We start from the raw sequence: 27424 nt of genomic DNA, 5'->3' as shown, positions 1-27424 counted from the left end.
TGTCATTTTTCCCCTGCTGCTTTCAATAATTTTTCTTTGTCTTTAATTTTTGCCAATTTGATTACTATGTGTCTCGGCGTGTTTCTCCTTGGGTTTATCCTGAATGGGACTTGCTGTGCTTCCTGTACTTGGGTGGCTATTCCCTCTCCCATGTTAGGGAAGTTTTCGACTATAATCTCTTCATATATTTTCTCTGGTCCTTTCTCTCTCTCTTCTCCTTCTGGGACCCCTATAATGCGAATGCTTGCATTTAATGTTGTCCCAGAGGTCTCTTAAGCTGCCTTCATTTCTTTTCATTCATTTTTCTTTATTCTGTTCTGTAGCAGTGAATTCCACCATTCTGTCTTCCAGGTCACTTATCTGTTCTCTGCCTCAGTTATTCTGCTATTGATTCCTTCTAGTGTAGTTTTCATTTCAGTTATTGCATTGTTCACATCTGTTTGTTTGTTCTTTAATTCTTCTAAATCTTTGTTAAACATATCTTGCATCTTCTCATCTTTGCTTCCATTCTTTTTCTGAGTTCCTGGATCATCTTCACTATCATTATTCTGAATTCTTTTTCTGGAAGGTTGCCTATCTCCACTTCGATTAGTTGTTTTTCTGTTTTATCTTGTTCCTTCATCTGGTACATAGATAGCCCTCTGCCTTTTACTCTTGTCTATCTTTCTGTGAATGTGGTTTTTGTTCCACAGGCTGCTGGATTGTAGTTCTTCTTGCTTCTGCTGTCCGCCCTGTTTACTAACTTTTTGTGTCAGTTTTTATAATGAGTCCATGAAGGAGAAGATTTATAGTCTTCTACTTTGTGCTGTCTTTGTCAGACTTTGGTATCTGTGTGATGCTGACTTCCTAAAACACATCAGCAGTTTTCCTTCCTTGTGTTAAAGATAATTTTGTTTATTTTTATAATTCTTTGACTATGTGGTATATGTACATAATATCAAATTCAAAAAAGTACAGAATGGCACAAATTAAAAAGTATCTGCCTTCTACCTGTCTTCCAGGTGCCTAGTTCCCTTCTCCAGAGGCAACTATTATCAGGTGCTTTTGTATTCCTTTACAGATATTACACATACATATACATGCACACACATGTCCCCACACACATATAGAGATTTACCCATGTGATTATATAATAGATGCAGTGCTCTGTATCTTGCTGTTTTTCCCCCTTAATATATTTTGGAGATTATCCCACAGCCATACACAGGACCTCTGCGCCCTATCTAATGAATGCACAGCAATTCCATTATGCAGATATAAAATTACTCTTACCAGTTCTCATTTTAAATAGCATTATCATTATCTATTTCTTAAAAGTTCAAAACAATTTGCGTCTTAAAGCGTAAAGACCTGGGGCTTTTTCAGATCTTTGATAACTTCAGATTTTTCCAATGTTATTAAAGTTTTTCTCTTTTTTCTTGGGTAACTTATTTACCTATTAAAAAAAATCCATTCCATCAAGATTTTCAAAGTTATATGCAAAATATTTTGCAAAGGTTCTCCTTTGACTCTTTCAATGGCTTCCTTAGCCACATTCATTTCTCCCTTTACACTTTTAATTTTGTATTTTTGTGCTCCCTATCTTCCCCTTGATCAGGATATCATGTGGATTATTTCATTGTGCAGCACTATTTTCAAAGAAATAGCACTTGGGTTTATTCATAATACTTAAACTGGATTTGTTTTTAAATTAGGAAACTTAATTTTTGACCTTGTCTGTATTATTTGGCTCTCGCTGTATTCCTTGTTTATTTTATTGCTCTTTTCTTAAATCTGATGTTTAATTTCTTTATGTTATGTAATGAATATATCCCCCCAAAATCCATATGTTGAAACTTAATCCCCAATGTGATGGTATTTGGAGGTGGGACCTTTGGGAGGTGATCAGGTCATAAGAGTGGAGCTTCATGAGTGGATTACTGTCCTTACGAAAGAGACACCAGAGAGTTCTCTAGTCCTTTCCTCCATGTGAGGAAATAGCAAGAAGACTACCTCTATAAACCAGGAAGTGGGTCCTCACTTCCAGAACTGTGGGAAATAAATGTTTGCTGTTTCTGCCACCTAGTCTGTGGTATTTTGTTACACAGCCTGAACAGAATAATTAATACACTTTATTTTTTGTTATTTTTTTGTTACTCAGGTGTTTAAGGCTATAGATTCTCTTCTAAACATGGGTTCAGCTGTAGCCCATAAGTTTACATGTGTTACATTTTAATTTTCAATGGTGTCTATATATTTTTCAAGTTGGGTTTTGAATGTGTCTTTGAATTAAGAGTTGCTTATCAAAGTATTTTAAATGTCTAGATTATAAGATTTTGATAATGAATTTCTAGTTTATTGCATTGTAATCAGGTGATGAGGACTTCTTGAAATCCCCTGTGAGGTCTTTGTAACCTATAAAGGCCATGCATTGCAAATTTTCCAAAGGCCCATGAAAAGAAGATACATTCTCTCTTATCAGGGTCTAAATTTAGATATTACTATCTAGTTCATCTTTATCAATTATTTTGAGCAGATTATTTTTTATCTACTTGATTTTCCATAGATTCAGCGTTTAATATCCTCTATTATTATGTTTCTGTTTATTTCTCCTTGCATTTCTATAGTTTGCACATTGTGTTTTACATTACTTTATCATTTGATATATCCTGAACCCCACACTTTAGAGGGCCTCCAAATCACAAACATATCTCCACCAAAAATGATGAGAAAACACAGCACGACCCTATTACTTAGGATTTGGTGCTTGGTTCTTGTAAAATACAACTAGTAACTTCTATTCGTGTGCTTAATGAGGTTTAATGCCCTGGGAAAGTGCTTCTTGACCTCTCTTGCTTGGTATCATTGAAGAAAAGGTGACTGAGTCTGAATGCCAGGAAGAGTTGTGGGTTGTGGGCTGTGCAAGTGCAAAACTGCAGGCAACAGAGATGCACACTGCTATGTGGTGTGGGCAGGATTCGAGCAGTGGGAGGGCTTAAATCAAAGAAAGACAAATTAATTTGTCAGATCCTTCCACTCAGCTAGCACGAAGGCAACAGTCTTGCATTAAAAAAACTAAGTTCCCAGTCGTGCTATACGTATATTTTCTTCTTTTATCAGAATCTTCTGGTGCCCTTTCATAGTTTCAGAGGTCTCACAAATTCCAGCAGTACATAGTGGTTTATGTACATTTTGCAACATTAAATAACACGCACTTTTCTAAAACTTGAATATATGAAGGTCACAGCATGACATGTATGAAATCTGATATCAGTTCTTTACACTGATATTAGATAATAGATTGCAACTAGACAGACACTGACATAAAACCAGAAATTATTTTATTTTTATAAAACTAATAAGATTTAACTAAAATGTCAAAATACGGTAAAAAATTAAAATCTAGCATATTTAAATTGAGTTAACATGTTTATATTAGTTAATGTACTCTACATTTTGCCCTTTAATTCCAATAAGTAATTTTGAATATTTTACAAGAAATGTAACTTTTTAAAAAACATTCAAAAAATAACCTTTCTAATTTTTTTATAATTAATTGAGAGGCTTAATGAAAATAAATTCAAATTTTACACATTGTGAATACACATGCAGTTTAGTTTTTAATTCTTTAGCTCAGAGGTCAGCAAATTTTTCTGTAAGGGACCCGGCAGCAAACATTTTGGACTGTTGCAACTGCTCATTTCTGCCATTATAGCACAAAAGGTACCATAGGTAATATGTAAATGAAGGAGCATGGCCAAATTTGGCCCCTAGGCCATAGCTGCAAACTCCTGCATTAAATCATTACTGCCAATGGACACAATTATGTTAAAAAAAATTTTTTTAAGTTGATTATAACACCATATTTATTTTACTGAAACGAAGATAAGAAAAATCACTTCTTTGGAATAAATATGTAATAATGTATGAATTATTTCTGCCTTTAATCCATCCAAATATCATCCCTAATAACAGAACATGTGCAACAATAATCATATTCAGTTATCTTTGATATTTTGCCAATTTTCAATCATATAAAAATGATAGCTTTACCTATACTTTTGGATTTTGTTGCTGAAGAGTTATATTGTCATGGTAGAAGGATAAAAAAGCATTTCTTTTACAGCTTATTAGCTGCATTTATAATTTTTAGATATTTAGACAGGTGGTATGTGACCTCCATTTGTACTCTTTCCCGGGCCCTCACAGACCTCAGGTGTAGGCCTGGATACAACAGTGATCATGGGAGTAGGCCCCTGCTGTCCTGAATTACATTCTAGTAAATTCTACTTCACATCCATTGACTCTCCTTAGGCTTGGTGATCATCATTTCTCACATGGATTACTGCAATAGCTTTTTTATTGCTCTCCCCACATCTATCCGTGTCCCCCACTTCAATCTATTTTTCACACAATAGTCATATTTTAAAAACGTAAGTTGGAAACTATCACTTCTGCCCTTAAAGACATTCAGTTGCTTTCCATTACATTGAGGATAAAAAAGCATGATGCCCTCTAAAATCCTGCTCCTCCCTACCTTCCAGCTTTGTCTTGTGCACTCCCTTATTCAGTACTACATAGTCACACTGGTCTTCTTTGTACCTCATATACATTGAAGTACTTCTTGCCTCAGGACCTTTGCATATGCCATCCCTCTGGCTGCCATGTTCCTCCTTGCTCCACCGCCTTTTACAGTACTGACTACTTTCCATTCTTTAGAGCTCTGCTTAAACATCATATTCTCAGGGATGACTTTTGGTCCACCTGATCTAACATATGTGACCCTTGTTATTTTCTGTCATGGCACTGCACTGTTAATTTCCTTCAGAGCTTTAGAAAAAACCCTGTAATTTTATGTGTTTACCTGTTTGCTTATGTATTTGCTCTCCTGCAAGTTGTTTTCAAGCAGAGACAATTTCTATTTTATCACTTCCAGTGCCCATCATAATGCCTGGAACTGGTAGTTATAGAAAAGATATCTATAGAACAAACAAATAAAAGCACATTCTGGACATATCCAACTTGTATATGAAGCCTATATTCCCACAGCGACGGTGGCAATGTCAGGGTCCCTTGAACTAATGATTTTCAAGCACACTCAAAGCCTTTATTCATGATGTCTCTCCAAGCTGAATTTCCTTCTGCCACCTCTCTTCTCCTTCTAAATGTTTCTCTCATGGATTCAAGTACACTTCCTCCAACAAGTCTTTTGATACCCTCTTTAGTCCCACATAATAAATCTCTCAACTTTTGCATGTATTACCTGAATCATTCACTCTAGCATAATCTTACATTGCCTAATTCTTTCTAGATTGAAGTTCCCTCAATAGGACATTCAGAAGGGACCATGTGCACTTAATCTTGTGGGCAGCACACAGTGAAGCTTCCAAACATACTGAAATTGTTCTTCGTAATAGTCTGGGTTCCCCACCCCACCCTAACACCCAACTCTGGAAAGCAGAGCCTAAAGCAAAGTCTTACTAAAAGGTGGTTTACCTGGGGAAAGGGCCCTAGATAACAGGAGTGGGGGACCATAGAGAGTGAAACAGGGAAGAAAGGTGTCTTAAATCATATTCCCTAGAAGTAGAGCCTGAGATGGGCATTTCTGTGCAAGTAATTGATTGAAGAAGTGCCCTCAGGAGAAAGTTGTGAGGAAACAAGGGAGTGGGATGGGGCTGAGAAGAAGCCAAGAAAATCTGGGGCTTTAGTTGAAGTCTAGCCTTGGCCTGATCCCACAAAGAGCTCTGGAATATGAATGGCACCATAGTATCATCCCACTTGGACAGCTTCAGTCACTGGCTATGGATTGCCCTTTGTCAAGAGTTGAAGAATCTCGTGGATATTTCTGGGGAAGGTGGCTCCTCTCAACAGAAGGTAATTCTCTTGAGAAGGGTTCATCTGTGAGGCCTTTGCATCCAATACTATAAGCAGCTGGGTCATGATGTGCTGACTCAGTAAAGTTGATCTTGGTGGGGCTCCAACAGCATCTTATGTGGAGTGAAATGCAATAGAAGGGTATATTCTCAAGTTGATCACCACTGTGGGCAACTGGGGCTCAGTCAGGCTGGAACTCTCTGAGAAACCTTACGTGCTTCAGATGTATATGTATAACGCAAACAAAGCATGGAAGAGGACAGTAATTCTTCACCAGTTCCCATCCCACCCTAGTCAGGGATTACTTCATGGTTTAATAACTCTCACACAAGGTATCAGAGAAGCTCTAAGGCAGAAAATGAGGATACCCAATTCAGCTTAGGCAAGAGGCCTCGGGTCACACCTGCCCTAAGCTGGTTTCCACAGCAATGGCCTGAGTAAAAAGTGAAACAAAAGAATATGAGTTGGCTCAGCTATAAAAAAAAAACGAAACTGAGTTATTTGTAGTGAGGTGGATCGACCTAGAGACTGTCATATACAGTGAAGTAAGTCAGAAGGAGAAAAATAAATACCGTATGCTAACACATATATATGGAATCTAAAAAAACAAAAGTGGTTCTGAAGAACATAGGGTCAGGACAGGAACAAAAACGCAGACGTAGAGAATGGACTTGAGGACACGGGGAGGGGGAAGGGTAACCTGGGACAAAGTAAGAGAGTGGCATGGACTTATATATACCAAATGTAAAATAGATAGCTAGTGGGAAGCAGCCGCGTAGCACAGGAAGATCAGCTCAGTGCTCTGTGACCACCTAGAGGGGTGGGATAGGGAGGCTGGGAGAGAGATGCAAGAGGGAGGAGATATGGGGATATATATACATGTACAGCTGATTCACTTTGTTATAAAGCAGAAACTAACACACCATTGTAAAGCAATTATACTTCAATAAAGATGTTAAAAAATATATATGAATTGGGCCATAAGAAGTATACAACACATTAATTAGGTTCCTTAGATCTACGGAGAATATGGCTAATCTGTCCTACTCTTACGTAAATGCCCTACCAGGAATTTTCACGGAGCTAAAGCTGTCCTTTTACTGCTTAGATATCTTGGACTATCTGCCTGATATGCATTTTCAGTCACATCATGTGGCCTTAGCAGATCAAGATTAGGTGAAAGAAAAAGGATAATTAAATTATCAATCTCATGGCAGTATCAAGCTCTCTGTATTTTTCTTAGTCACTGCCATTGATGATAATATTTCATTCTACAGTGATGATTAGATATGGAAAATTTCACTTAAAATTTCAGATATTGTCTATAAGGAGAGCAATGATGAACTCATCTAGGCTCTATATACTGTTGTTGATCATAACGTGTGCGTATTGCTAAGTGGTCCCTGAACACCATTTTTAATGGCAAACAGTGGTTCCTTCCTCCAACAAATTAAACAAAAATGATAAGTTCCCACACTGAAACAAATTTACAAGATAGCACATTTCCTTCAATTCACACAGTCATTAAGAAGTATTGTTCATGGGACTTTCCTGGTGGCAAAGTGGTTAAGAATCTGCCTGCCAATGCAGGGGACACGGGTTTGAGCCCTGGTCCAGGAAGGTCCCACATGCCACGGAGCAACTAAGCCCGCCTGCCACAACTACTGAGCCTGTGCTCTAGAGCCAGTGAGCCACAGCTACTGAGCCCATGTGCCACAACTACTGAAGCCTGCGTGCCTAGAGGCCTTGTTCCACAACAAAGAGAAGCCACTGCAATGAGAAGCCCACACACCACAATGAAGAGTAACCCCCAGTCGCCGCAACTAGAGAAAAGCCCGTGCGCAGCAACAAAGACCCAACGCAGCCAAAAATAAAGAAATTAATTAATTTTTTAAAAAAGGAAGTATTGTTCATGATGGTTAGAAACATATAAAATCCAACCTTCCTGTTTAACACAGCCCAGCAAGGACTCCAATGCATAGTTCATTATTGTTATTATGAAAGAATTTCTGCCAACAAGTTACAGTCAGGTTACTATCATTCAATCATGTCTCTAATAGGAATAATTTCACGTTAATTGGCATATACTAGACAAGAGAAGAACATAAATAGCTGCTGGAATCATTAATGATTTGTGCTGACTTTCATGGTAAAAATGACAATATATTAGTTTAACATAAAGATGTTAAAAAATATATATATGAATTGGGCCATAAGAAGTATACAACACATTAATTAGGTTCCTTAGATTTACGGAGAATATGGCTAATCTGTCCTACTCTTATGTAAATGCCCTACCAGGAATTTTCCAGATGTTGGATCCAGATGTTGGATCAAGCCATGGGCCATTAACATGGGGGTGTCCGGTGTTCTCTGAATGTTTTCAGAATACCAGCTGGTTTATTTTCAGATTGCAGACATAATCCCATGCATCCCCTATCAGATCCACCGCAATCCTGTCAGATACATCATAAATGAAAAGCTCATGGGCTCATTACGGGCTCTTATCCTTAAAAGCAACACATTGTCCTGCCGAGACCAAAAATATTAAATGCACATTTAAAGAAACTGCAAAATGCATTGCCTTGAAAAAATAAGATTCCCCTTAAAACTATATATGGTACTCAAATATTCAAAATGTCCGTCATTGTCAATTCTGCATCAACGTTTATAAACAAACAAGCAAACAAATTCTTGTCCTGTCAAGAAGGCTTTCAGGCCGAGTCTCTTAGGAATGGGGTGTGGGTTTATTAGTAAACTTAATATGCTACATTCAGAAGAACAGAGGCACTGGCATCAAAGAAAAAAGTTAAAAAAAAAAAATCTCGCTCCAGGAAATTTCACAAAGATCTCACTGCAGGAAATTTAACGTACATTAGTAACTAGGACGACTCATATTTCTCAGTAATTGCTGCACAAATAACATTTATATTGAGAAAAAGCTCCCATCTTTCCTGAACCTTCAGAACAAATGTAAACCTTATTTAAATTCCTTTTCTGTCTTGCCTTTGTACAAGGCTCCTCTCCCAATAAAGAGCAAACCTACTGGAAGACAAAGGGATGTTTGCAAAACAAAACCGAAATAGATAATTAAACAACTGAAGAGTTCCTGTTTTCAACAGTTCATTGCATGACAGTCACCATTACTCAGGATCAGGTTATCCACCTGGAAAGTGTAAGAAAACAAATCTTCCAATTAGCACTTATTGGGCAAAGTGCTGAGTTTCAAGAATCAAAACCTTGATCGGTGGGGTGGATTTTCGTGTGTAAAAAGCGCCCTAGTAAGGCGACCAGGGCCCGTTGTTGCCCCACATTCTATTACCATGAGTTGTGTGTGCGACACGACTCCTGTAATTATCGCCTATATGTACAGTAATTGTTAATGAGCACATTTGTAACCAGCCGCCACCAAAATCAGGATGGCATTCTTACATCGTGATTAGGGGTTTTATGAGCATTTTGGGGTGGGGGACACTTTCTCACTGAAGACTCTTCCGCCCCATTCACGCTCATTCAGCTCTTTCTCAGGGAAGTTAAAAGCTGCAGTGATAATCCCTTAAGTATGACTTGGAAGAGTATAAAAGGTGCAGTGTATAAGCAATTGGATGAGGAAGGCTTTTATGTAGAAAGTCACTGAATGGGTGGCTGAGGACAGCGTGAGTGGGGAAAGAGAGGGGTGGACTTTTCTTCCTAAGGTGGTGAGAGAAGCGGGTATGACCAGGGCAGCTCAATTCCCTTTCATCATCCGATTGCTGCGTTGTCCCTGCACCTTGTTTCACCTTGTTTCTCGGGGCCAACCAGCTCCTTCCTGCCATTTTGCTCTCAAAGCGGGAGGGGGGAGCAATGCAATTTTTGGTAGGGACCCAGTTTCTTGCTGAATGCCAACTCAGCCAGCTGGCACCGAACAGGCCAAGCCTTCTTCAGAGGGGGTTAGCAAAACCCAAATTAGCATGCTCCATTTTAAAAACTTGCTTTTATTTAAAGACTAATTCATGACAAACAGTGGCTCCCCCACTGAGGTCTGGTGCCCTGGGAGCTGGCACCCAACCAAACACATGCAACTAATTGCCACCCTTGGATGACACGCAACTAACAAGCTCCATTTTGAGGCAGTAGATTCACTAAGAATGTAACCCCGGAAGGCAGCAGACACAGAAAAGCTCCTTTCATAACCCTGTCCTAGGCTAACCATGGCAGCAAAGCGCCTGAAAAACACTTTTGTTTCCCTGTACCGAGGATTTATCTCCACTAATGGCTGCAAACATGGATAACTTAGAGGAAGCTGGCCAAGGGCACTGCGATCCCCCATCATGATTATTTGAAGCAGGGGCTCTGCCCTTCTCTTTGCTCAAGGAAATAGGAGAAGCTGCCCACTATCTCAAAGGTCTGCATCTTGCTCCATTTGCAAATCTATGGACATCCAGTACTTCCCCCCCCTCATACTTTGGTTTAGATGCTCAGACCTCCTTTATATAAGCAAAAACTCTGGAGCCAGGATGTCTAGGTTCAAATCCCAGCTCCATCATTTCCTAGTAACTGGCAAGTAATTTAACCCACCCATGCCTCAGTTTCTCCAACTATAAATTGGGATAACACTATACTAACACATACCTTGCAGAGTTATTATGAGTGTGGATGTGTTAACATAACAATATGTGAAGGACAGTGTGTAGCATATCATCATTCCTTTACGAAGGAAGCCCTCTGAGTCTGAGATAGCTCATCCTTCTGAAGGAAAATTTACCTTTGCATATTCTACATTTCAGTCAAAGTGCACATCTCCCCATAAACTTCCCAGGGTTACGCCTCTAAGCCTTTGCTCACTATTCCTTCCTCTCTCCCTCACTGCCCAACCCTGCATGACCAAACCCCATCTATCCTCCAAAGTCCTCCTTCAACTCCACCTCCACCAGGAGTCTTCCCTGCCATTCAGTTGCAATGAATCTCTTCAGTCTTGGCATGCCCACGGTATTTCCACAAACAAATGAAAGTATTGTTATGTGCCTGTTATATTTCCTTTTCTAGACTGACAGCTCCTTCTGATCATAATCTGTGAGTAACTGGCACATAGTAGGCACTCAATGAACATTTGGTGAATAAGTAGATGTCTGAGTAAAAAATTTGCTCTGCGTAAATGAGTAGCTTTATACCATGGTTATGCTAGATACTACTTAATGAGAAGGGAAGGAGAATCATTTCCTAAGGACTTTCATGGTTGCTTTGGCCCAAATTGAGAGTTCCATTTAACTTGTCGTTGACTTAGGCTCACAAACCAAACCCGCAGGAGGATTTGTCAATAACCATATTAGTCTTCTAGGACTGACATAACAAAATACCACAGAAGTGTACTTCTCAACAGTTCTAGGGGCTGAAAGTCCAAGATCAAGATGTCAGCACATTTGATTTCCCCTGAGGCCTTTCTCCTTGGCTTGCAGAAGGCCACCTTCTTGCTGTGCACATGATTTCTTCTCTCTGTGGCTGCATCTCTGGTGTCTTTTCCTCTTTTTATAAGAACACCAGTCATATTGGATTAGGGCCTCACCCCTATGACCTCATTTAACCTTTATTACCTCTTTAAGGGCCCTCTCTCTAAATACAGTCACATTGGAGGTTAGAGCTTCAACATATGAATTTTGGAGGGACAAAATTTAGTCCATAACAATAACATATACAAATACTCAAAACATGAGTATTCTGGAAGTTACTTAAGTCCTCGGGAGATGGGAGGTCAGGGAAAGCATGCATAATTCATTGCTCCTTGAGGTGAGTCTTAATTGCATTCAGGCCCTGACTATATTAGCAAAACATTCAGCCAGTGGAAGCAGATTTGGCACTCAAATACACACTGTCTTATTTAGATGAAAAACTCAACTCTCTTCAGAATTTGTGGGATTCAGTTGGGGGGCCCAGACACTCTTCCCTTAGAGACAGAAGAACATCAGCACCCCTGGCAACATCCACAATAACACTGGCTGCTTTTAAAGCCACAGCCTCTCCCCAAAACACGTAGAAATTTCCAGCTAAACGCTTGTGCATTTTCTAGGAGAAGACTCACTTCACTCCTTCTAGGATACAATTTATCCGAATCCTATCTTTCTGAATACAGGCACAGAGCTTTACACAGCCCTGGAAATCCCAACGAGGTTCTCATGCCAGCATTCCTTTCTTAGGCATTTTCTCATTCTGATTGCTGTTACCAGCATATACAGTTACTAGTAGATAGTTTAACTTTCTCACATTGTTTCAAATCACTAATTCCCAATTAGGCAGATACCTCACATCAATCCATAAGTTAATGGCCCCCATGGTATTTGTTCATAGCCCTCTCCTAAGACACTTAATACTTTTTACCTGGTAGAATAATGATTTATAGACATATGTGTCTCTTGCCAGATTTTTGAACTTCTTAAGGTTAGAATTGTGTTGGACCCGTTGTTTCTTCCCAAGCAGTGTCTCTAGCCTGATATGGCACACAGCAGTCACAGTAGGAGTTGCCTGTAGTTCACACAGGCTTTTTGGGAGTGTAATAGCAACTCTAAGCAGCTAAGTATCAGATGCAACACATCACAAAGTCATCCAGCTCCATTACGGGTGACGTCAACACCTTAGAGAGACCAAATACCTCTCTCCATTTTTAATCCAAAGCTTCTAGTCAGTTGACCCAGAAACTCCCCACACCTCTACCATGACTTACCAGTTTGTCTAAAATAATAAAGAGGAAAATGAGAGGCTATTAGCTCCACTTCCATTCTCCAGTCCATCATCATTCTAAATTATTAATCAGTTGAAGTATTGCCAAGAAGTATTCAGGCCCCTTTCCAAAAGTATAAAGTAGTCATTTTTCAAGTGAACAATTAACCAGTTTATTCATCTAGAAGTCACAGAATTTATAGAAAAGCTGACTCTTTCCCTTTTTTTTTTCCTTTTGGACGCTGCAGGATGTAAGAGAGATATAGATGAAACTCAAATATAGCTTCCTTTCCTTCACTCATTTATTGACTTGGCGTTACAGAATCCAAGTTTACAAAAGGTGTTTTAAAATATTTCCTCACCATAAGCATCTGTAACACTGTCCCAGTAGTATGACGCTCCTGACTAATCATTGCTGGCAAGGACAAAGTGATCAATTGTCACCACCCTTTCTTCTCCATGATTGATTTGGTAAAGTACAGCCATAACTCATGATTTCATGGAGTTTATATTCTGGGGAAGGAGACAGTCAAAAAAGAAGGTAAACCAAAAAATAAAACAGCAGTGGTAACTTTTACAAAAGAAACAAAAAGGGGCTAAGAAAAGGAGAAGATGTACCTTAAGTAAGATGTTAGTAGTGGGACTCGTAATCGATGGATCAGAATAATTCTGAAACTGGGGACCTAGTATGTAATCAAATCCAAGGTATGAAAGTGGCATGGGGAATTTTAAAAAGACATTTAGTTCTAGTTACCAACTGACCTCAGAGACTCCAAATTTCTAGGGTATCTACTTCTCTTTTATTTTAATCACGTGTTGTTTCACTACGATTATCACAATTTCTTAGGGGTAATTTTCTGAGCAAAAGATATAGTATGCAACTGGCGTTGTAAGTCTCATCTGATGCTCATTAACTACTCCAACTTTTATGTAAGTGATGTACGTTTAAAGGCAGTGTGGTACGTAGCTTAAAATTTTTTTTTTCTTTTATCTTTTTTGGCTTTTTTTCCCCCCCTAGAGGGAAGGTGAGCAACAATATTTAGTTTCAACTGTATCTTTAGAAGGTTGCTTAGGCATATTTTGATAGCCTTGTCAATGAAAGTGGAGTTCTGGACAATTAAATATCCTTTAATTTTTAAGTATATACTCTGGGGTACACGACCTTCCTAGGTCCTAGGCACCTTTTCTTTGGGAGGCTCAATACAATATTATATATGATACATTACAATAAAGAAGTGTTCGATGAAAAATTTTTGAGATTTTTGTATTTTTCCATTTAAAATTATTTGGTTACATACAATTTGGTTTATTAAATTTTAAAATTGGCTAAAATTTCTCAACAATCATCATGCAATTCAGACATTCTTAAGAAGTGAGAAAAGCAAAATGTCATAAAATGTCTCTAAACATAGACTCTTTATAATTACTAAATTTAGTAATTAATAGCAATAGCACAATGTTCTATTTTGTTGACATTTTATTAAATATCTAATTGATCTGACTCTGCAATTTCTACATACTTCAAGTCCAAAATCATTTTCTTTTCCTTTTAGTATTCAATATTTTTCTAAGCCCTTGAAAAATGCATTGGCCCTAGTCATTAGGCCCAGGTGTCTAACGGTTAAAGAAGCTACAAAGTGTGTGTGCATCCCAGGGTCTCATAATAGTGATGGTGATGCTGTGGGGGGTTATCCCCCCAAAAAACTAATGCCATTATAACCATGCATGATTCCAGGTAGCCTAAATGAATGTACCAAAATCCCTTTTTTAAAAAGAAAAAATAAGCCTGCCCTGATTTTACTGTGATTTATGCACTTTCCTCTGAAGTTCCACTCAGTTTCACTTATAAAGATCATCTTGCTTCTCTAGCAAATTCTCATACCTTAGGGCATAAGAATCACCTAAAGTTCTGGTTAAAAATGGAGACTCCTGGGTCCTGTCTCCAAAGAATCTCATTTATAGATCTAAGTGGAGCTCAGAAATCAGAGTTTTTAACCTTCTGAAACCCTAAAGTGTTTATTGGTTGCTAAGTCGTTGGTTGATGCCTTGTGGTTGATGATAAGAGCTGCTGAATCAGTTGAATTGAAATGCTAGACAAGTCAAGTCAATTTAGGCCAGGCTCTGTCAACCCTGGCTCATATTAGAATAACCTGGAGAGCTTTTAAAAACAGTTACCCCCAAGGATTCTGATTTATTTGATCTGGGGTGCAGCTTGGGCACTGGTATTTTTTAGAGCTACCATGCAAACAAATCAAACAGCCTAATTATCATAGGCCATGATAGCCTAGGGTATCAGCTCTCATACAGGATTAACTCACCCATTGAGGTGATGCTAAAGCCTAAACCTCCTAAAATGAAAACACAGCAGCAGAGATTTAGCAAAACTAAAACCCATCCAGATCTCTTATTCCTAGTTTGTTTCAGCCTCAACACACCGAAGTCGGCCTTAGAGCTACAGCACAAAAAGGTGAGCCCTTTACTTTGGTTTTCATCTCCTGGCAGAATGATTTAGTAGCTCTATTATAAAAGCAACTGCATTATCATTACAGTGTTTGAATTATAAACGAAACCAAAAGATGCAGAAGGAACAGTCCTTTAATCAAAACTGTAAAATAGAACAATTTCTGGCTGCACTTAAAAGCAAACTCCGAAATATTAAGAGTAAACTCTCCAGCCCTTTGATTCCTGCCTCTTTCCTGTAAGAGCGACACTACACATTTTTTCAATTAAGCAGTTTGACAACCTGAAGAAACTTACAGTGCATGATTTAATGAGCATATACTGTATGCATGGTAATCGGCAGGCTGACAGTTTGCTCATTTCAAACTGACAAGAGAGCACTACACGTTAGTAAAAAGGTTTTGGGGGGGCGGGTCTCTTTTCATTAAGCAAGCTTTAAGGTTAAAGAACGCTCTAACCGTATTGGCAAAGCTGTCACTAGTGGTCCCAGGGTGAGCTTACTCTCTGTCACTCTCCAAGTCCTCAAGTCTTGACCAAGAAATTATTTTTTAAAAAACAAAACACAAACACAAAATATAGACATTTTGATGCTCTCAGGGGTATGCGGAGCCTTCTGAGTCATGACTCTGTCTGTGATTTCACATAACACAAATTCTAACCCAGTGTGTGCTGGTTCTTCACAATGACAGCTTTATAAACTGGAATACTTCTTGGAAATAATACCAATATTGTTAAACTCTTCCATATTTTAGAAGCAGTGTAATGTAGTAGAAAAACCATGGGTTTTGGTGACGTAGAGATAGGGGTTCAAGTTTTGACTAAAACCTTTATACGTGGCCTTAGTCAAGTGACATCACTTCTCTGGGGCTCAGCTGCCTAACTTATGAAACACAGACAGTGACATCTACTTTGTATGGAGAAGACTGTAAAAATGCTTCATGGTTACTCACAATATAGGGGCACTTAAATAAATAGTAACTAGATGACCCATAAAAGGTCAGACTCTGGAGTTTTAACTAAGTTAGTTACAGTCAGACTCCTTAGATTTCTACCATGAACTTTTACTGGAGTTATATAAAGACAACAGAAAACTAACATTTATGTACCGGTGTGGTCTTAATCATTCCTACCAAGATTCTGAAAGGTAGATGTTATTACCCCATTTTTTTGAAATCTCAAATACAGGAAGGGATCTTCAAGATCACATGAGAAATTTCTGACATGTTTTAACATTTCTGATCATAAGAATATGCAACTTCCTGTGTTTCCCTCTTTGCTCTGCCTGCCAGAAAACCCGAGTGAATTTATGTGCTCAGTATATATTCGCAACCCTGTTAGCAACAGTGACTGGTGGACTTCTTTTCTGATTTCCTATGTATATTTTATTAATTTTATTTTAAATTGGTTATAAACCATCACAAATGAGGTACTATTTCTCAGCTAGCTAATACAGAAGCTAGTAATAACTAGGATTTGTGTCACGTGATTCCAGGCTAGGGACCCTCACATATATTTGACATACAGATATCCACACTCTCCAACTATGCTTTTTTTCACTTGTGTTGAGCTTTGATTCCACAATTTTACAAAATGGTTGTTAGCCTAAAGTGATGAGTCACCTGTGTCTCTTGACGCAAAATTGAGAGAGTCCTCAAAAAATTCTAGACTCAAAGATACTTAAAGTAATCTCATTGGAATTTTGTCAGGTATATACACTAATTTATAATTCTTATCTTAATGTAATAACCCATTTATTATTATCAAACACTAACTCTGGTAATACCTTTTGTCTTAAAGTTTAATTTCTCTGATATTAATATAGGCACTCTAGACTTCTTATGCTATTTCCATGGTGTATCTTTTTCCACCAATTTACTTTAAACTTAACTATATCTTTATATTTAAAGTTTATCTTTTAACAGAAAATAGTTGTTTTTTTAATCCATCCTGATAAACTCTGATTTTTAATTAAGGTATTTAGTCCATTAACATTTAATATAATTAAATATGATTAGCATGATATGTTTGCATTTAGAGCTACAATTTCATTGTTTGCTTTCTGTTTGCCCCCTCTGTTTCTTGTTCTCTGTTTGTTCTTGCCTGCATTCTTTTGGGATCATTTTAAAGGTGTTTAGGATTCTACTTTAATTTATCTACTGGATTTTTAGTGATAGCTCTAAGCAGTAAAATATACATTCTTGACCTTTCACAGTCTACTGAGAGTTCACTTCATACCACCTCATATAAAATCGAAAACCATGCAACTGTATAAGTCCATTTACTATGCACCCCCCTCATTATTTATGCTATAATTGTCTTATGTATGACATCTACACACAGCACATTATAAGCACCACAAGGTAGTGTTATGATTTGGCTTTAAAAAGTTCTGTGTATTTTAAAGACACTGAGATGAAAAAAATACTCTTTTATATTTACAATCTCTGACATTCTTCATTCCTTCCTGAAGATTTAAGATTCCATCTGGTGTTATCTCACTTCAGCCTGAATAACTTCCTTTAGCATTTCTTGTGATGTAGGTCTGCTGGCAATGAAGTCTCTTAGTTTACTTTTATCTGAAAATGTCTTTAATTAGCCTTCATTCTCAAAGGATATTTTCACTATATATAGATTTCTGGGTTAACAGGGCTTTTTTTCCTCTCTTCAAAAATATCATTTTAGCTTTTCTAGACTCTGTAGTTTCTGACGAGAAGGTAGTGCTAATTTAAAGCACTGTTTCCTGGAAGGTAACCTGCCATTTTTCTCTGGCTATTATCAAAATTTTCTCCTTATTGTTGGTGTCCAGTGGTCTGAATACGATGTGCACAGGCATAGTTTTCTTCAAATTTATCCTGTTTGAGGTTCACTGACTTTCTTGATCTGCAAATGTATGTGTTTCATCAAATTTTTTAAAATTTGGCCATTATTTCTTCAAATATTTTTCTGTCCCATTCTCTTTCTTCTCTCCTTCTGAGACTCCAATTACTTGTATGTTAGACATTTTTACTTATGTCACACAGGCCCCTGAGGCTCTTTTCATTTTTTTCTGTTCAGTTTTTTAAATCTTTTTTCTTTCTGTTCTTCAGAAAGAAAATTTCTACTGCTCTATCTTTAGGTTCACTGACACCTTCTTCTGTTACTTCCAATGGATGTGAGCTCACTCAGTGAATTTTTATTTCAAATATTGTATTTTTCAGTTCTGGAATTGCCATTTGGTTCTTTTCTGTAGTTTCTATTTACTACGTTTTTACTCATTATGAGTGTATCTTTCTGTCTTCATTGAGTATGGTTATAATAGCTGCTTTAAAATCTTGGCTAATTTCCACCTTTGGGTCATCTTGGAATTAGTCTCAGACTAATGCCTTTTCTCTTCAGAAGGGGTCGCATTTTCTTCGTTCTTCATATGTTATTTAACTCGGGGTTGTATCATGGGAATGTATGAATGTGAATATTATGGAGTAAAGACTCTAAAATCTGTTAGACTTCTTTGAAGAGCACTGATTTATTTGTTTTAGCAGGCAATTAATTCGATTATACACAAATTGAAAACTATCTCTTGGGTGGCAGCTCAAATCTCAATTCAGTTCTTTCATCTTTAGCTGTGCTACTTTATATCTGCTCCACGTGTTCGTGGTTCAGGGGTCAGTCAAAACTTTGGGTACTATATATACATTGAATTGGGAGCCTCCCCTGTCTTCCTCTCTCCTTTCCAGAATTCTAGCTTCATTTTCCAGTGGCTGTTGTTGCCCTGAACCCTGTTCTTTGGATCATCAAACCAAAAGAATGTGGTTTATCTACTGCAATTAGTCACCCCAAGTGACATTAATTAACCTCAACATGTCCTCAGTCGAAAAGCTGTAAAATGGGGAACTCACTCTGCACTGGTCCCTGCTTCCAAGTGTTGAATCTCAATTCCCTTTCAGAATCTACCTGCTTATTTTCACTCTCTAGGGCTTTCAGGTAATATTTCCCCCATACTTTATAGTTGCTATCTGTGAAAATGCCAGGTTCAGTAGAGTTCACTTAGCCATCCTAGAAGTGGAAACAAGTAAAAACATATAGGAAATATTCCTTTGCATTTAGCAGTTTCTCTCCTCAAAATACTTAACCTCCATTCATTACTTCACCTAGTGATATTGGGTTTTGGTTTTAACTAGAAACGTAAGTCACACTCAGAGCTTCCTTGATCATCCTGCCAAATACATGAGAAGACTTGGAATGAAAGTACAGCATAAAGTCAAATGATAAAATATAAAACATCAATCAGATCTGACTCTTACACTGGCAGCATGTAATCTCAAAGCAATGAGGCTTGTACAGGATCATGACTACCAAAGATTATCTACATGGTACTTTGCTACGTTATTTATTTTACCTTAGTTTTTTGGTCTCAGATATCTCTATATCTTGCCTCATTGAAAACTGCAATAGGTAATATCCTAAGAGAAACAGAATATTGAAAATGATATCCTTAAACACCAATACAGAATTCGTAAGTGCACATTTCCTGCTGATAATAGTTCTTATCATTTTTTGAGAGTTTCTGTACACCAGGTATCTTGCTAATCATTTTATAAAAATTGTCATTTAATCCTTTACAACCATTCTATGAGGTAGTTCCTATAATTAGCCTCATATTATGGAGGAAGACACCACAGCTCAGAGAGGTTAAGTGAGTTAACTGAGATCACACAGCAAATAGCAGAAATCTGAGTCAGTCTTTTTAAAGAAAAGAAACAGCAAAGTGTGGGACTTTGGAATCAACAAGCACATGCCTTTTACTATGAGGAGAGAAAAGAGAAGTGTTTCTAAGCAAAGAGAAATAAGTGGAGATCTTAAAACTCAAAGTTATAGCCTATAATTCCTCCTTCCGCTAATTATTAATATTAAAATGCCCCTCTTTCAGATATATATATTTCATATTGACACCTTTCATGTTAAAAAGAGTCTTGCTTCAGGGCTCAAAAACACTAAACAGAAGCATAACATAAGGATCGAACAATTCCATGCAAAGCTCATAGTAAAGAAACACGTAACACCAGGGTTCCATTTCAGCTCATTTCATTTACTATCCTTAAACCTTTTGCATCTTCCAGAAAAACACTCTAGACAGGAAGGTGATTCACCAGAAAGAAATCAGGCACATTAAGAAGTGAAGATGCCTGACTCATCCCTCCATAATCTGCATTTGGTGAGTATTTCTAGAAAATATAGCAATGTGTCACAGTCCTACAAATGTGAGGGGCAGTCTTTTGTATAAATCCATGAGTTTCAAGCAACTATGGAACGAGAGAGAATAGAAAACAGGGCCAAGAGTAAGTAAGCAGACAATGTAAAGTGGAAACAGGAGACTGGGTCTTGACTGAAAGCATACAAAATCTTTGTGTTCTGACACATGGGGCTATTCAATATTTATATTTATTACACATGCTAAATTGTCTGTTGAGACCTCGGAATGGGAGATACTATGAGGGAAGTAAAGATGAGAAGGGGTGAGAGAAAAGGAGAGGGGTATACACAAATGAGTTCTAGGGAGGGATTAAATGAACACTGTCCACTGACATCATCAAAACTGGGGAAGTTTTGCCACATTAGCACATTCCCTTCTTTTATTGCTATTTTTTTTAATGTATATTAAACTTATCCAGTTAAACCATCCAAAGACATACAAAGAAGAGTAATTATTTTGCCCTATCCTCAGGCCTTGTTATCAGATTTATTCTTCACTGTCCCAGCGAATTCCACTAGGATTTCCTCTGATCAAGAACAATCCCTTTCTATTTCAGGAGGTACGTTTCATATCAGTGTGTCCTCCTGCTACTACTAACGTCATTTCATCTCCACGATCATTCTCAAAACCATGCAAAGCGTAACAACTTGTCTTTGCAACTGCTTAACCTTACTTTTTATACATAAAAATTATTAAATATGTGTAACTGTCTGGTGGAAGGGAGAATAATATAATAGCATGTCAATCAGGTAACGGTAAAGCTACATTTCAGGAAAGGGAAGGTAATGCTTTCTCCAGAAAGTGAAGTTATCACTCCTTTATTTAACTGACATAATATTTATACCTCAAGTTTTAAATGGCAGCTACAAATAGAAGTCAGGAGAGGGTAAATTCTCCAAGAAAATTGAGCCCCCAAATTATACCATTTTAAGAGTTCTATTTTATATGTACATAGAAATCTTCCTACTATTATAAGGATACCCACAGTAGGTCAGTTATACCTAACTCTACGAAAAATTTTTAAATTAAGTAAACTCTACCTTTCTGAATACTGTTACCTCCTCAGAGCGCTCAACAGCAGGGTGCATGGAGTTTTACAGAGGGTCTTGGCAAGCAGGCAGTCCTGGGATACCTACACCATAAACAAGAAATTCAGATGATCATTTCCGCAGTGATCTAGATGGCTTACAGTACAACTTCATTAGGGACATTCACCGTGAAAACTGAGCTAGCATGACAGCATTGGTACTGTTAAAAGGGTAGAATAAAGGCACATGTGCAAATTCTAAGTATTGTCATTACTCTGCACAAGAGAGATCACGATTCAAGACTGGCTTAAGTGACTCCTACAAGATCACATAAAGTAAGGAGCAGAATGGTGCTTTGACATTCCATCTTCCCATTTCTAGTCCTGGGCTGTTCTGGCTGCATTATTATTTGCCCTTCCTCAGAGCCAGCCAGTCCTGGAACAGGGGTTTTCCATTTTGCATAAAGATGAGGCCAACCCAGAAGTCGGTAGGAAGAGTACTTCACTGGTTTTGTGGCGGCCTATACCGAAGCATCTGTCTGAAAGGTATTTTATGGGTCAATCTACTTCCTTTCCTTTGAAACCTTGGTGTCCATGAGAATCTGAGGGAAACTGACAGTGGAAGAAACAAGGGTTTTTGGTCCTACTGACCTGAGTTTGAATTCTAGTAATACATTTACCATCTCTGTGTCTTATACAGCTGCTGAACTTCACTGAGCCTCACTTTTCACTTCTGTCAAATGGGCATAATAATATATGAAGGGTATATCTATCGAGAGAGTAATTTTTTTTTAATTTATTTATTTTATTTATTTGTTTTTCGCTGTCTTGGGTCTTCATTGCTGCACGCTGGTTTTCTCTAGCTGTGGAGAGCAGGGGCTATGCTTCGTTGCAATGCACAGGCTTCTCATTACGGTGGCTTCTCTTATTGTGGAGCACGGGCTCTAGGGCACCCGGGCTTCAGCAGATGTGGCGCATGGGCTCCGTAGTTGTGGCTTGCGGGCTCTAGAGCGCAGGCTCAGTAGCTGTGGCGCATGGGCTTAGTTGTTCCCCAGCACGTGGGATCTTCCCAGACCAGGGCTCGAACCCATGTCCCCAGCATTAGTAGGCAGATCCTTAACCACTGCTCCACCAGGGAAGCCCCGAGAGAGTAATTTTTTTAAATGAGGATAAAACATCAGATAGCACAGGGGACAGGGAGAAGTGGGCAGTCATCTGCTGCATATTTTGAAAGAGGATCCGAAAGGATCGGCAATGGACTGAGGGGAGAACGATAACGCCTAATTCCTTGATAATACGTAGAATTAAATTAGAAACCATAACAATTTAACTTACTTATCATCAGAAGCAGTAATCTTCTCAAATGCCTGACCAGACAAAGATAGTGGCAACGTACGTAACAGAGAATAAGTAACCAGAATGTATAAGGAACTCCAAAAATCAAGAACAAAGATGAACAAACATATAGAAAAAAATGGTGGTTCAAAGAAGAAATCTCAATGGACAAAGAGGGTAAAAAAAAGAAGCTCAGACTCACTAGAGGAAAACACATATTAAAATAATGGAATTCCATTTTTCTTTTACTAGAATAGTAAACATGGAGAAGACAGACAAAATTCAGTGTTGTCCAAGAGGTATAAAAAAATAGCATAATATTCTAGCTTACTTCTGGCCGAATCATGAATTGGTATCATCCTGGTGAGCAATTTTGTTATATTTATCAAAAGTAATACTACATATATCCTACAGCTTACTGATTCTCATTGCAGGGTATACTGGGCTCAAGCAATATGGACACAAGGAGACATATACTAAAAAGATTATTGCAGTGTTTTTTTGTTTTTGTATAGCAAAACTTGGAAATGACCTAAAAGTTGCATTGGAAAGGGAATAGGCAAATAAAATGTGCTACATTTATAGGATGGAATATTATGCAGCTGTTAAAATCAACTGATTTTATAGGCATCAATACAGATAAATTTCATAAATACTGTTACATTAAAAAAGCAACAAGAAGGAAAGATTTAAACATAAAATATTTAAACAAAATAGTATATATTGGTTGTTGGTATATATATGTGTGTACATAAAAATATAAACAATACACTAGTTAAATATTACATCCTAAATTTATGGTAGGGAATTTCCAGCAGGAGGTACAGGCAGCTGAGAGAGTGAAGGGTGGAAGGAAAACAGGATATGGTAGTTAAAAGAGAATTTAGTTTCATCAATAATTTCTTTAAAAAGAAACAAACACACAAACCAGAAGTAAATCTGACGACATAAACAGATGCTCCTTTTTAGATAGTAGAAATACAGATGCTTATTATACTACCTTTTGTGCTTGTCTGTATCTTTAAATTTTTCTCAAAATAAAGGAAGTAAGAAAAAAGGGAGGGAGGATAGAAGGGAGGGAGAGAGGGATGGAGGGAGGGAGGGAGGAAAGGAGGAAGTAAGTTAGCTCATCATCAGTTCCAGTGTGCACTTAAACTGGTCACAGATGGTTGGTTTCTTTAAGGATGGATCTCAAAACTGTTTTCATAATCAGTGAGAAGGATAGCGATTCCTCCCAGGTTGGCTCAGCTCGGAGGACTGAATTTAAGTTCAGCCAGCAGAGGGAACCATCTGTCATCTGGAAAGACACTCAGCCCTCATCCAGGAGAACCCATTCAGCACACACCAGTGCCTCTGGAACCAAGGGGAAGAGGGAACATGCACTTACAGACAAAGTAAACTGAGAGCACACCACGGACATCTTTTCAACCTTTCTGAAAGGTTCGTTATAATTTTACAGAATCAAGGGAACAATACACTTGATTAGTTCTTCAGCTGACTTAACAATTTTGCTTTTTCTGTTTCTCTCCTTGAAGCAAGTTTGCCATTAACCTTATATGTTCTAGGGCTTGAGATTAGATTCTTCCCCCTCCAAAAGAGAATTTTTGCTTTAAAATAAAAGTTAGCTTTAAGATAATTCATTTTTGCCAGTAATACCAAAAGACGCTTGTTGAGGCGAGGAGGTCATTCTTTAAGGAGGCTAGAATTGTAAAGAATGTTCCGTCTCTTCCTGGAGGGAGAATCTGTGGAGGAAAAAAGCTTGCAGGAAAGTTCAGTAATCATGAAGTAAAAGCCCCAAAAGACTTCCTCCTGGGCCAATACTGTGTTTAAAAATGCCTCATCTGTACACTTCCTTGAGAGACCTTAAGGCCTTGAAGAAGCAGTTAGTTAAACCCTTAAAGGAAAATCTGGCAATCCCCCTATCTTTACATAATGCAGCCAGGAGGCAAAGGGCACCAATTCAAGGCCGGATATGCCTCAAGTGCTTCGCCCCATCACAGCCCTGATATTTAAATTTCATCCTTTTATGTGTGTCATCCTACAGATGGGATTTGGGTTGGTTTCTAACAATAAAACAAACAAGGTAGAAAGGGAATGTTATGAATAAGTTACCAGTGTAAATGTGCTATTTTGTGCCTTTGAATTTGGATGATGATAAACATGATTCTGCACATGGAAATTAGACTTTTCAGAACTACTACACAGAATCATTTAATTTGTCTGAGTAAGTACTTAGAATAACGTGGCTGCTCTGCACTGCAAAAAACATTGGACTTTCAAATGAACAATGAAATATGTGATAACTCCTTATAAATGGAACTGCAGCAAAGGACATTCAGTAGCAGATCCTTTTGAGATACTAAAACAAAAGAAGTTGGATTTAACATGAGACCTGAAGGGTGAGAAGGAGGTAAAGAAGGGCTAGAGGATGGCCTTCTGGGGAGAGAGAATACAACATTCAAAGGCAGAGTATATAGTGTCTTCATTGTTATTGAAAGTCGGTGCAAATTGTCCATTGAATAGACCATTTTAATTGAACAACTATGTATCCAATACCTACTATGCACCAGGCACTGTGCTGAGCCCTGGGACATAACAGTAAGCAAGAAAGATATGAATCCATGCCCTCAATCTTTCCTCCCGATACTTATTCCTGTTTGAAAACTGCACTAAAGTCAACATTCGCTTTGTAAACCAGTAAATTCCACCTTCAGTTTTGATCCCAAAGAGAGTCTACTAGCATGGAAAAACTGTAATGCTTTCTCTGGTCAGACAAAGAAGGCTACATAAGCTAGTAATTCCCTTTCTGCCTTAGGGATCAGGAAACCTACAACCAAATTTAGTTCTCTCACTCCATGGACCTACCAACTTATACTAGTAAAGATGGTCACATTTCTGTCTTATGGTTGTTTTAGTACTTGCACACTACCTTTGATTCAGTAAACAGCCTCAAATTCTTTGGGAAGTTGGTAAAAGAGGGGGAGGAAGGGAAAGTAAAAGAGGAAAATAAGGGAGTTTCTTGAGGTACAAAGTGCCTTTTGCAGTTTTCACAGCACCTTACACAGATGCTGAATGGAAAGCACTTAATAACTTTGCATTGATGAATGGATCAATGACGGATACAAAGCTTTCCTGGCTCAACTTGGGTTCCATTATGGGGGATGGGAGGAAGTGAAACTTACTTCTCTCTAATCTCCAGTTTGAAAGGGAAAGCTCAAAACAGTAGCTGAAAAGTTTAGCATGATTGTCACTGTGAAGCAGCTCAATAACCAAACGGAAGAGCCATGGTGACCACGAGAAGAGAGGGGTCAGAGAATTTTAAGGTATCCTTAGAGATTTATTTCAGGCAATGAGGTCCTTGTAATATAGAACATTACTCTCTCCTACTCTAGTGCTAGTCAAAACAAGAGAAATGTCATAGTTTAAACTGATGTCGAAGTAACAGGGAAAAATGTTAAGGTTCTTTATGACAAAATGGAAATATATTTGCAATTCTATTTCCTGATGTTCTCTCACTTATGTTGGGGAAAAAAACTGTTAGTCCTTTTGCTTTAAAACTCCCCATTGGCAAAATTAAACTATAATCTATCTGGTTAACTCCAGGAAGAGGAGGAATAAATTTAAAAGAAGTTTAGAAGACACCCACTTTATTAATATCAGAGCACTGTGGAGTTCAGTCTTTTTCATAGCTAAATCCATCCCATTCACACAAGAAAACAACAAATGTTGCATTCAAGGAGGTATTAAAACATCTCATCCCTGTTGTTAGCTCAACATATTAATGAGACTTTCTGAATTAATCTCTGATCACAAACTGTCTGTTGATGTGATATAACTGCAGTAAATAGTGTACAGCTTGCTTCAAGTAGCTAGCTAAGACCAGTTTCACGATGCTTCAGTTCTTTGACAGGTAGAAAATTAAATCATTTCTGTATTCACCTAAGATTAAATCATTTCTGTATGCTCCTAAAACTGAATCATTTCTATATTCCTCAGAAACTCTTCAATACTAACAAGTACATCAGTTCCCCAACTAGTTGATAAACTGAAAAGAAAATATTATTATGGGATGGTACTTGAGGAAATAGTTAAAAGGGGAAACTCAGAAAACAAGATTGTGAAGATGTATGATGAGGAGATTCTCAAAACGGCAAGGCGAGGGAAAGAAGGAGTTATAGCTGAATAATGTATGTTTTTAAAAGGTAAGCTATTCCTTAAAGCAATTACCAAAACGTGAGAGTTCCTTTCATGGTTCTCAACCTTATACTCTGAAAGGGAACTTCTTATAATGCAAGACTAAGACAGCCAATTACTTCAGCACCAAGCTACATCCTAAATCTCTGGACTTGGCAGTTCAAAAAAACTCTTGGAAAGTGTTCTTATAAAATCTTCACTAACAGCTCTGACTTTATAAATGTAGATTCTAAAAGGATGAATGAAAACTAACCAATTAGATAGCAAAGTAGAGAAGAGAGAGCACTGAATAAAAGACCTACCAGAGTTTCAGTTATACGTCCACGACTAACTAGCTCTGAGACTTAGATCATATTTATAATAAAAATCATAATCATGAGAAATTAATAATCACACAGCACATAGTGTGCCAAGAGCTTCCCATACATTATCTAATGTAATCCTTATTACAACCTGAGAAACTTTCATGGAGTTGATTGAGTAGCTTGTCCAAGACCACCCAGCTGCTTTGAGTGGTGGGATCAGGATTCGAACACAAGCCTCTCCAACTCCAGAGCCCAGCCTTTAATGATCCATTCTGCAGACAAGTTCAGTAACTGTCTAAGATGATATAAAAGGCTTCTATCAGCAATGAG

General features: G+C 37.9%; 1 protein-coding gene across 10 annotated transcripts in view; it reads right to left on the bottom strand.

Annotated features, from left to right (window-relative positions):
- Positions 1-27424, bottom strand: part of FHIT (fragile histidine triad diadenosine triphosphatase) — a 1449512-nt gene that overhangs the window by 1006538 nt on the left and 415550 nt on the right. For 8 of the 10 annotated variants that reach the window (XM_082848980.1, XM_082848977.1, XM_082848982.1 and 5 more), the window contains one exon: positions 21274-21365. In XM_082848980.1, the coding sequence (XP_082705106.1) occupies positions 21274-21321 (48 nt within the window). In that variant the 5' untranslated portion in view covers positions 21322-21365. The remainder of the gene's footprint in view (positions 1-21273; positions 21366-27424) is intronic. The other 2 variants (XM_082848987.1, XM_082848978.1) reach the window with 1 other exon arrangement.

This window comes from Leucopleurus acutus (assembly GCF_964270905.1).
Source record: "Leucopleurus acutus genome assembly, chromosome: 10".
NCBI classification, from domain to species: Eukaryota; Metazoa; Chordata; class Mammalia; order Artiodactyla; family Delphinidae; genus Leucopleurus; species Leucopleurus acutus.
The sequence above is the reverse complement of the archived record's forward strand: the minus strand, read 5'-3'. Positions and strand labels throughout refer to the sequence as shown.